This window comes from Mustela putorius, unplaced genomic scaffold (assembly GCF_011764305.1).
Source record: "Mustela putorius furo isolate JIRA1106 unplaced genomic scaffold, ASM1176430v1.1 tig00003834_pilon_pilon_pilon, whole genome shotgun sequence".
Lineage (NCBI taxonomy): Eukaryota > Metazoa > Chordata > Mammalia > Carnivora > Mustelidae > Mustela > Mustela putorius.
The window spans coordinates 113,130,804-113,142,917 of NW_025421987.1; the positions used below are offsets into that span (position 1 = coordinate 113,130,804).

At 42.2% G+C, this 12,114-nt stretch overlaps 2 protein-coding genes and 1 pseudogene across 4 annotated transcripts in view; 2 read left to right on the forward strand and 1 right to left on the reverse strand.

Moving 5' to 3' along the window:
- The window catches only part of TBC1D5 (TBC1 domain family member 5), a 554,967-nt gene extending 553,647 nt beyond the window's left edge, over nucleotides 1-1,320 (reverse strand). For 2 of the 3 annotated variants that reach the window (XM_004773530.3, XM_004773529.3), the window contains exon 1: nucleotides 1,200-1,320. The gene's annotated coding sequence lies outside the window, so the exon portion shown is untranslated. The remainder of the gene's footprint in view (nucleotides 1-1,199) is intronic. The other variant, XM_004773531.3, reaches the window with a different exon arrangement.
- Nucleotides 744-7,099, forward strand: LOC123394466. The gene is made up of 2 exons (XM_045088946.1): nucleotides 744-3,177; nucleotides 4,097-7,099. The coding sequence occupies exon 1, from the start codon at nucleotides 825-827 to the stop codon at nucleotides 1,569-1,571; it is 747 nt and encodes a 248-aa protein (XP_044944881.1). The 5' UTR covers nucleotides 744-824; the 3' UTR covers nucleotides 1,572-3,177; nucleotides 4,097-7,099.
- Nucleotides 7,100-9,599: 2,500 nt separating this feature from the next.
- On the forward strand, nucleotides 9,600-10,573 carry LOC101672109 (annotated as a pseudogene).
- Nucleotides 10,574-12,114: the final 1,541 nt, after the last annotated feature.

Genomic DNA, 12,114 nt, shown 5'->3' on the forward strand with positions numbered 1-12,114 from the left:
CTCTACTGCAGATAGTTGTAAAAATTTAAAATGCTCAAGTTTACATCTGAATTTAGAGATATAGTATGAAAATTCCAAGACGTGGAATCAGAAAAGCTCATTTAGAGAAATGACTAACATACAAATGAATGGGAGTGATCAAAGTTTTGTTTTCAATAATGCCTACATTTACTACTACCTGCTTTAAGTCAGTATTTTGTGCAACAGCGCACTAATAATATACAGTTTCTTTGTACTATATTCTGTTGTACAAAGTACAAATAATGACCGGTTCTAGAAATCCCTGCGCAATCGGGCCCAAAGCCGTGCAACCTGTATGCTACAATTTCGGGATTTAGTCCAATTCAGAGTTGACAAATAGAACTCATTCCCAAAAATTATTCAGAAAAAAAATCTGAAGGATGTGAACTTTAAGTTAAATAATATTCCTGAAACTAAAACTAGTTAATAGGTATTGAACGAACTCTAGGTCATTTGTAGAACCAAAAATTGTTTAGGAGGTCTGTGTTCGTTTTTCCAGGAAATGGAGGGGAAGGAGGGATCAACTTTCACAAAGTTTTTCTTATATCCTTAAAGGCCTCAACTTGCGTGTTCTTACAGGTGAATAAACTTAAGTCGTACTAACACAGGGTACAGTTGCTCTCCTCAAAGACGAAAGGCTTCTCTAGCTAAAAGCTGCATTTTGAAAGGTTTGGGGATTCCGGGCCCGCTTCGCTTCCGGCCTAGGAAGGAAGCATGCCGCCCAGGGCTGATAGGAACGGGAAATTTACCAAGAAGGAAGTTGAGCCACAATCCAACCACCAGGCTCTGACCACTTGCAGCAGATGGCTTTGCAACCAGACCCCAACCTCCCGAGGCAGGGAAGGCAGGCAGACTGGGGGAAGCAGCCCCCTCGCCCCACCTGCCCTGGAGCCAGAGGAGCCGCCCTCCCACCACCCAACCCCCACGCCGACCCGGGAAGCGCACGAACGGGGACGGTGCGGCTACCCGCTCGCGGCGACAGCAGCAGCACCCTCAGGCCCTCCCGTGAGACGGCGGCAGCTGCAGCAGCGGCGCTGGGAAAGGCGGGAATGGTCCTGAGAGGCAGAGGGGGAGGCCGGGGCGGGAGCGACTGCATGTGGGGCTGCACTGGAGGGAGGCGGAGGCGCTCAGGGGGCTCGGCTTTTTTTACGATTATCATCATCATCATCTCGTTTTACCTGTGGCGCAGAAAGGCTCCCCAGCTCCTACTCCCTGAATCCTCCTCCTCCTCCCCTCCTCTTTCTCTCTCTCTCCCTCAGTCTCTGCCGGGCGCTCGCGGAACCAGCCGGGCCCGGCCCGACCAGAAAGAGAACAGGGCGGGAGGGGGCGGCGGCGGCGGTGACCAGCGACCACGTGACCACGCTCGCGTAACGGCGGCCGCCTCCTGCCGCGCGCCCTCGCCGCGCTCCACCTCTAATAACCCCGCGGCTCAAGCGCCCAGGACGCTGGTGCGCAGGCGCCCACCCGGCCTGGAGGCTGCGCGGGCGCGCAACGCGCTCGCTCTCGGGGCCCAGTCTATGGGACCACGCGAGGCACGACGTGGGGAGTGAGCCGCAGGCCAAACCCTCTGCGGAGCCGGCCGGCTACCAGTACGCATGCGCGGGAAGGCTTGTTCCACCCCCCCCTCCCAAACTTTCTCCTTGTCCTCTCTCTTGCGCCCCAACCTGCGCGCAGCTGTAGCCTTAGGAACCTGGTACCGAGACTTCACCACTCACACCCACCACCACCTCCCCAGGGTGGGACTGAGAGGAAGAGAGATGTCAGCCCCTGAGAAACTCCTAATAGGCTGGCCCTCCTACCTCATAATTTACATTTCCTAGTTGCGTGTAAATGGCCTGCTGGGCGTTTTTTTACAGCTGAGTAGACTCCTATTCATGCTTCAGGACCCAGCCTGTAACTTACTCTGAAACATACTCTACTTTGGGGAAGTCATTAACATTTTATGCAGATCTACTTTGTTATAACCCATATAAGTTTTGTTTTGTTTTGTTTCACAAATCCGCAATACTAGGCTCAGATTTTATCTCTACTCTAAAAACCTAGGACAGTATGTGTCTTCAGCATTGTGGTATCTCAGTAAAATTCGGATGACTGTCAGAACACAGGCAATGCCTAAACTCTAGGTCTTTGTCCTCCACCTCTACTTACTCATGATTTAAGATTTCCTTTAGCCTTAGCATATGGAATGCTGGTGTTTGTTTCTCGAAAATGAAAGCCTTTAAATGGGAATGCCAATTAGAGTGGTAAATGCTTCACCTAGTAAAAAAGATTTATGGTCTTTTATTGGCCTATCTTCACAAAGAGCTCCAAAACAAATTGATAGTGTTGAGTCCAGAAGAAGGGAACCAAGAAAGAAAAAGGTCAAATTTTCAAAGGTTAGCTAGCCTCCGTGGAGGGTCCCTGTGTGGGAGACCTTTGTTCAAAATCCTTCCCTTTGCACAGGGATTCCCTCGATTTCTGTTGGCTCTCTTTGTTGCAGGAGCTAGACAGGTCAACTTAATGCCTCTCGCCAAGTCTAATCAGGGCAAATAATTAAAATGTAAAAACTTACTAAATATCATTTCTGGCTAAGTCTTGTCATTGTTACCATTAAATGGGGTGAATACCTAGATTCTGTTTAGGAACTATAACTAGCAACAAAATTCCAGAAAATGTTGGGATAAATGCTAAGCAAGAAACAGTATTTATAAGGGCTTCTGAGAAACTAGGAAAATCACAGCCCTCAAGCCTCCAATCTGATAGGTCTGAAATGTTGATGGACTTTTTTCTACATTTACCAATATAGATGCACACAGTGATCCCACCTGATAGTGGCAGCTACCACCCAGGATATGCTAGTAGCACCCCATTCTAAATACATCCAGTCCAAGGTTCAGACTCTATGAGAGACTATATTTTGGAGGCCTATGATAAACCCCAATATCCATGTGCTTGTGTAATACTCTCCGCTTGAATCTAGGCTGGACCTGTCACTGCTTTAAACAATAGAATGTGGCAAAATGACTGCCAGTTCCAGGCTGAAGCCATAAGAAGTCTTTGCAGTGACAACACTGAAATTTTCTGGAACCTGTACTCATGGAAAACAGAAATGATTAAGAAACCCCCCACCTGTTTGTGTTCTGGGAAACGGCTTACCACAAAGAACCACCCTTCTCGGTATGACTTAGATGGGACTCTGTCCACTCTTTCTCAAAAGACTGGCAGATGACTCCTTGCTTACCTGTGACAAGACCAAAAACAGATCTTTTCCTTTTTGCTTGAACCTGTTGACAAGGTTAGGCACAAACCCTTCAACACCCTTTGTCTCATGGATGATTAGCTGAGATTGGAACTGTTTGTTGCCTTGAAATTTCCTAGACACAGACAAACATGCCCTGGCTGACTAAGACATCTCCTGATTACAAAACAATTCCAGCTGATGCAGGCTGAGGGGTCCAAGGACCTTGTGGGTCCAAGGTTCCCACAAGACTAGCCAAGAAGGTCTTTGTCTTTGCACAGGATAGAAATCAAATGCAAGCCAAGAGGAGAGTTTATTGAAGACATAGAGTGCAGACAGAGCATCTGGGAGATGCTTTAGCTGGGGTCTGTTTGTTGTTTTTATTGAGGACTGTGGTCTTGTGCACATGTCTTCTCAGACATCCAGGAACAAAGATGAGTGTTTAAGTGTTTTCCATAAGTCATTTACGCCCTGGAGCCAGGGATTTTGGGAAAATGTTCATGAAGCCCCCACCTGGTCACTCCTTAGATGTTATCTATTATGCTGGAAGTCTCCAAAAAATCATTAACTCCTTGACCTTTGCAAGGAAGATGTACATTATCTGTACTATAAGGCATGTGTAGGGTGGGGATGTAGGTCTTAGTAAGAAAAGAGGCAGCAATAAAGCCATCTTTCATGGGGTTCCTTCGGTTTCCCTATCTTACAACTATAAGTCATCCCACTGATAACCTGTCCCACTGATAACCTGCTGCCTATAAAAGTACAAGGCAAAGCCCTGCTAAGACTCTCTGATTTTCAAATCTGGGTACTCTCTCCATTGCAATAGTCTGCATAAAATCTATTTCCTTGTTTGTTCAGTTTTATTTTTGACAACAGCTTCTGTTTTTGCCCTTTGGAAGAAGAACCATGAAAGAAATCTAACTACTTCAAGACTGCCATGCTGTCAGAAGTCTCACCTAGCCGTTTCAAGAGGCCAAAGAGAGGAAAACTTGAGGACCTGGGCTAATCACCCCAGTGCTCCCTTTGGACACAACACAACCTACCACACATGTGAGTGAGTGAGCCATCTTAAAAGTGGATTCTCCAGCCCCATCAAGTTGCCCCAGTTGATGCCACATGGAACAGAGATGAGCTATTCTCCACCATGCCCAAATTGTAGAATTATGGACAAATAAATAAAAGTGTCATGTTAAACCAGTTTCGTGGTAGGTAGATAGTTAGCAATAAGTAACCAGAGTATCCACCTGTCTGCTAGAGATGTGTTCCAAGTGTCCTCACAGGCAACTCAAACCCAACCTGCTCAAACTGAGTTTTGCAAATCTCCAAACCTGTCTCTGTCTTTTGCTGGTAGTGCATTCATCCCCCTGAGACTCCAAACAGACAACCTGGGAGCTTCCCCTGACTCCTCTTTATCCTGCCACATTCAGTCACCAGGTAATGGGCTTTTTTTCTCCAGCTTCATGTGCATCTCACCTCAGATCCTCTTCATCACTCTCCTGAATTACTGAGTACTGAGAATTAGTCAGGTTTTTCCATGTTGCAAGGAAGTGTCATACATGTACCCAGATTACCTTAGAGGTTTATTGTGGGGCAGGGACTGAAGAGATGTGGAAAACCAGCCCAGTCATCTTCCATCACCTATTTTGGATGGTTTCAGGCTAGGAGGCCCAGGTGGCCTTTTGGAGAGCACAGAATAGCCCCATCCGTTAGGCCACAACAGTAGCTCTAGGGATTCAGCTTCTCTCAACTTCTCACATCCTTAATCTACAAAAGAAAACCTGAGGGGTCTGTTAGTCCCTAAATGCTACAGAGTACCCTGACAGGGCTGAGACTGGCCTATAATCTAATCTAGGAAAAAGAAACTAAAATAATAAAGCTGATGATTAATAACTCTATAAAACATAAACATTGTATGAAAATTCATTTTGAGTTATGCTACTTATAATACAATTCATATTTTAAGGTAGAAACATTAAATTTGAATTAACATCAGCATTCTTAGAAAAATAGCAATTAAGACACTTAAATTTGCTACAACTTGGTTCTCTTCCTTGGCATCTATGTGCATTCTCTGTATCTGGGCATGACAGAGCGTGAAGTACACACACACACAGACAAATGCAGATGTTCTCCTGGAAAGGTAGAAGTCCTCTCCTAGGCCTCTGCCTCTGGGGACACTCAGCCGGGACCCTTTTGGCCAAGGCAACACCCACATACCCCTTTCCCTCAGCTCCACTCAACACATCTAAGTAAATAGGCCACATTCAGATCCTGAAATTGCCATAGGGACCTAGAATAACATAATAACATGATGTACATTCTGCGATGTGGTGGTGAGAAGGTATGGTAAACATGGGCTGTGTGTGGAGCTGGCATTTGGAATCATCTCCTCCCTTAGTGAGTAAACGGTGGTAGAGCATCCAAGGAAATATCTGCTCAGATTTCCTGCTCTAAGGAGCACAGCTGACTTTTAGCCTCAGCTGTTGTCTTGCCAGACCCACAACTGTGTTTATGCTGAGATCATATTTCTCCTGGGCTCCTCCTAGTCAGTGACTGAGCACAGCAGGGGCATTAGTGCAGGCCCATTGTTGAGGGATGCAGGATCCCTCTAATGGGCAGGTTTGGCTTAAAGATTCCCCACTGGCCTGGTCAACACTTTCTTATAACTCCTCGAAGTCTTAAGATCTTCTTGGTCAATCTTACTTCCTTTCCCTTTAGCTTTTACAGTTATCAGAACTGCATTGTTGTCTGGTCTCTCCCTAGTCCAGCTTCTACTTCCTTCCCTTTATCCTTCACTGATACTTTCTTGGTAACACCGTGCATCCAATCCCATCACGGTGTCTGCATCTGTGAGGACAAAAATTGAAACCTACCCCCATTCTGGGACTTCCTCTGGCCCATCCTCAGACTAGAGCTACAGGGTACAATTATGATTCATTTCAAAAAATCTAAATTCTTTAATTATTTTGTGTTTGGGGTTTTGAAAATCTTTTCGTCTCATCCATTAAGTGCAGCTAACCTCAGCTAGGGATAACAATAAGCTAAAACCTTTCACTCCTAAGAAAATAAGTACTTTGAGTTATTTTGATTGTAAAGATAATTAAGATTATAATAAAGATTGTGAGGCTAATAATGAAAGTTACTAAAAGTTTTGTGAGATAACAAGGGCTATTTGGCCCCTCCCCTCCCCATCCTGTGTTTCTGTAACAGACAGTTTGGGAACTGTTTGTTCTACTGCATAATAATATCTCCCACAAGGCTCAATCACCTCTCCCTTTCCCCAACTCCATCCTTAATCAAGAACCTGAAACAAAGGTTTCTTTTTTCTGGGAGAATTGAGAATTGAGATTAAAGGAACATGGCTAGAGGAGTGTGGCTAGAACTGGAACAGCCCCATGAAGTAGGCCATTTCATCAGTCAATGTCTGACCAGGAGCCTAGAAACCATTTTAATTATTTATAACAGAGGGAATCTAATACAGGGACTGAGTTATGCAGATGAGGCCCAAACAAGCAATGGGGAGGTTGCCCTGAGATTAGCAACAGCTGAAGGGAACTATATTATCCCCAGCTGAAGAGACACAAGACAGAGATCATGTTACTGGGACCCCAGGGCTGGGGTCATGGGACTGAATCTACACCGTGGTAATAAAGAGTCTGAGTAGTCGTAGGTGTTCCTGGATGGCTCAGATGGTTAAACATCTGCCTTCGACTCCTCAGGTACTGATTCTGGGGTCCTAGGGTAGAGCCCTAGGTTGGGCTCCCTGCTCAGCGGGAAGTCTGTTTCTCCCCCTCACTCCCCTTTCCCCCTCCCATACTTCTCCTCCTACCTTTCCCTCTGCTCATGCTCCCTCTATATCGCTCTATCTCAAATAAATAAATAAAATCTTTTTTTTTTAAAAAGAGCCTGAGCAGTTGAATGCAGAGAAAAACTACTTATGGTAGTTTTGCTTAGAAAGCATTTATAAGGTTCACTCCTCCCCAGCTGACAACCACAAGGAGGAGGATAATTTTCTAAAGAAAGTTCATGGCTATTTTTCAGATGGGGACAAATTTTGGCAGACAAAACAACACATGTTCACTACATTCCTTCTGTTAGTTACATAATTTCAAAATGCTCTTACCTAATATAGAATAATTATCCATTTACCATGTAATTAAAGAGTAGGTATCAGTAAGTGCTCAACCAGCTGATTAGTGATATTAGGCTTTAAAGTCATTTTAACTCTCATCCCAGTCATGAAATAACAAAAATGACATTATTCTACAGAGAGCCTACTCCCCTCAAAAAAAGAAAAAAATGTTAAAACCAGTAATTGATTTATATGTAGTATTGCCTACCTGTGTGTAATAGACAGCTGGCTCCTTTTCCCCTCCAAATTTATTTCTCTCTCTCTCTCTCTCTCTCTCTTTTTTCCCGTTAACTGGGCACAGAGCCCTCTGTCTGGAGACTACATTTCCCATTCTGCCTGTGACTGGGTATGTCCATGTGACTTTGTTTTCATCTATGAAGTGTAAGAAGTTGCAATGTGTACCTTTTCCACATTACTTGCTTAAAAGGAAATTGCTTGCTCTTTACTGCCTCTTTTTTATTCCTGCCACCTGGAACACAGACATGGCAGAGTATAGTAGCTGGCAGAGCAACAAGATGGAAGGAAACCAGGCCCCTTAATTGCTTCGTGGAAAGCTGTATCCCAAAACTGAACTGCCCCACTACACCTTTAAAGTATAGAGAAATAAATTTCTACTTTATTTAAACCACTGAAGTTTCTTATCTTTTTTTTGAGCCTCATACCCTTTACCCTCCCTGATATAATATATAAGGTATTATATTCTAAGTTGATATATGAAGAATCTCACCAAAGAATGTCTAGATTAATTTTTTAGAACAGATAAATTCACTTACTCTTAGAAGACTCAATGTCAATATTTATGGATATATGAAGAATATCATATGCTTTGACACTGCAAGGCCCATATTTGCATCATTACGCTATTTCGTTTCACCAGCACATCGTGCTCAAAGTTACCTGTAAAGATCTTGGAACTGTCAGAATCATTAGAAAACAGGATAGAGATTAAGTGCACAGAGTCAGGACTAGAACAACTTCAAATCCCAAGTTCTATTACTAATTAAAGGTATAATCTCAAGCAAGTTATCTAAACTCTGTGGCTTCAGTTTCATCTGTGAGATGGATGGGGAAAATAATAACCTTTACTTCATCAGGCTGGTGTGAACATTAATTGAGATAACCCACTATTAAGTAAGGTATTTAAGCATCTGGTAACCATTCAATTAAAAAGTATGTATTGTTTTATATTATTTTATATCTTGGAGTCTCAGTTAGAAAAGTCTTTATCAGAAAAGTACATCTGCAGTCTGAAGAAAGAGCAAATTGTTCTAGATATAGCAATAATGATTGGGATTCATGGTTTGCATGCAAAATTGGCAAATTCTGGCCTTTACTTTGGACATCAAAAAGACAGAGCTATTTTTGTTGTACTGCCCAAACTTCTATGATATACCCACAAATATGCCTAAATGGCAATGCAGTAAAAGTAATGTCTTAGCTTTATTATTCTGAAGCACTATATCTCAAAACATTATCCTATAAAGAGAAAGAACTTGTAAGAGGGAGATAATCAGTGTTGATTTTCAACAGTTCTGTAGAAGGACAAAGGAGTCATGATCACAATTATGTGAAGCCATTTCTTTGAAGCTTTTGTTCTCTGTGAGAGAATTTATTTCCATTGGATTACTTCTTCTTGGTCAGGTGTGTACAGATGGTTCCTTAGTAAACACCTTTCAACAGTGATTTTATTGTGTCTGTATTCCATATGAGACCCTCACATTTTTTCCAGGTGCAGGCTTACAATGTTGTGCCAAGAAAAGTGTAAATAAGCAACATGGCTTATACCATTTAGTTCATATCCTTGTTATAATGTTTGTCCCATTGCGTTATGACCAGCTGTGTGAATGTCTGACGCTTCCTGGACTGTGAGTTCCTCGGGGGTAAACAGTATCATCTCCATATCTGCAGTATTTTAAGAAGGGCTTAGCATCTGGTAGGTATTCAATAAATGTTTGATATGAATAAAAGTAAATATGTATCACATTATGGAAATCATCAACTTACTACACGATTGAATAGTATTTTATTTCTCTATTGCAGTGTAACAAACTACCACAAATGTAGCTGTTTGGAACAATATACATTTATAATCTCCCAGTTTCTGCAGGTCCTAAATTGGTACATGGTTTACCTAGATTCTCCGCTTCAGTATCACTGGGGACTATTCTAGAGTCTATTCAGCACACAAATAAGATGTAAGTACTGGTGTGGGGTTAGGTCATGGGTCTGGGAGACCCGAAAACTGAGATCTTCTTTGTGCCCCGACAGCTGCACCCCACAGCTCTGCAGCTGTCACCATGCCACAAAATGAATATATTGAGTTACACCGGAAGCACTATGGCTATCGTTTGGATTACCATGAGAAAAAGAGAAAGAAAGAAGGTCGAGAGGCTCATGAACGTTCAAAGAGGGCAAAAAAGATGATTGGTCTGAAAGCTAAGCTCTACCATAAACAGCGCCATGCTGAGAAAATACAGATGAAAAAGACTATCAACATGCATGAAAAGAGAAACACTAAACAAAAGAATGATGAAAAGACTCCACAAGGAGCAGTACCTGCATATCTACTGGACAGGGAGGAACAGTCTTGAGCTAAAGTACTTTCTAATATGATTAAACAAAAACGAAAAGAGAAAGCAGGAAAATGGGGAGTTCCTTTACCCAAAGTTCGAGCCCAGGGAGAAACAGAAGTATTAAAAGTTATTCGAACAGGAAAGAGAAAGAAGAAAGCATGGAAAAGAATGGTCACTAAAGTCTACTTTGTTGGAGATGGCTTTACTCGAAAACCACCTAAATATGAAAGATTCATTAGGCCAATGGGCTTACATTTCAAAAAGGCCCATGTAACACAACCTGAATTGAAAACCACCTTTTGCCTGCCAATACTTGATGTAAAAAAAAATCCTTCATCCCCACTATATACAACTTTGGGTGTTATTACCAACGGTACTGTAATTGACGTGAACGTGAGCGAGTTGGGCCTTGTGACACAAGGAGGCAAATTTATTTGGGGAAAATATGCCCAGGTTACCAACAATCCTGAAAATGATGGATGCATAAATGCAGTCCTGCTGGTTTGACAGCAGTTCGAGACAAGTAATTCCTTATAATTACTGAAGACTACACACCAATCGGGAAAACAACCATTCCTGTGGTGGTTCTGGATACTACCAAACAGCCTTACGTATCTGCAGCCATCAAGAGAAGCATTTATTCTATTGTGGATTAAAATAGACATTTATTAAAATAAATGGTCTTTATTTCTGTCTTTAAAAAAAAAAAAGATGTAAGTACTTAGACCACTCAAATGAAGAAACCTCTTGGGTTCACATGCTAATTCATGAGAATGTCCAGGGGTTTGCCCAAATACATTACTGCTCCAGACACATGAATGTAAGAAGGCAGACAGTCCTACACAGAGATCCCTACAATTCAAATGCATTAGTTGAACCCCAAAATCACCAGACCATTTTGTAAGGATGAATGAATGCCCATCTAGAGGTCCTTTAAACTGGTGACTGAAATATGAAAATTGAAGGTATGCAACATCTCTCTGCTAGCTTGGGAATTCAGAGCAGAAATATCTCATATAGTCCTTGGCATGCTCCAGATATTCCAGCCATTTGAATCGCCAGCCAAAAGGACTAAGCCTGCATACAGGGCAGCAAATGCACAAGAACCATCGATAACAGGAGAAGTATTAATTAGCTATTGTTACAATAATGGTGCATAACAAACAACTCCAATATCTCAGTAACTTACAGAAGCATTTATTTTTCTCGTTCAGGGATTGCAAGTTGGCTGTGGCTCACATAATCTCATTTGGGGTTGGCTGTGCCAAACTGGGCTAGGCTGGACTCCAGGCTTTGGGCTGGGTTCAGGTCTATTCCACATGTCTTCTTCATTCTGGGACCAAAGCTACATAGGGGATGTTCATGTTCTTCTCACGGCAGATGACAGAAGTAAAAATGAAGCAAGTAGAAACGTTAAAGAATTCTTAAGACTTTTGCTCAAAAGTGACACGCTATTATATTACTTCTGCTCTCGTTCTATTAGTTAAAGTGAGTCATACGGCTAAGTTCAATGTCAATATGATGTGCTTACTCAAGTGCTTACTTTAGTGGGAGGCAATACAAAGTCCCGTGACAGAACATGGTGAGTAATTCCAATATAAAGATAGACTAAAAAATGGAGAGTAATGAGCAAAGGCAAGCACAAGGTAGCAACCTTCAAAGCTGGTCAAGTTTCTTGTGACACTGTATTGCGCTCCCTAACTGATGCTTCAAAAGAACAAGACACACCATCACGTAACTAACAATTCTGGCTATACATTGGTACAACACCATCCTCCCTTGATATGTAATCCTCTATAAAATACAAAATCTACATTATGGTAATATAATAAAGGTAAAGATTTTACAAGCACAAGGACCTTAAAAATTATAGTTCCCATGGCAAATATAACATAGCTTTTTGTGCCCATATACTGTAAAGACAGAAGTCTTAACTATAAACAGTAATGGGAAATCATGCATATTCAGGGATGAGGGTGATGAAAGAGTTATGGGTTCAGTTAGAAAAATTACTTTGGGAATTTTATCTTATGGATGAAGCCTCAAGTAATGTAAAGCATAATACAACTGAATGTTTAATAGGTGGTTGAATAAAGTAATTTTCATTCAAAAAGGCTGCAATATTGTAATCCAAATAAAAAGAAACACATTTTCTTAGATGTATTATGGAT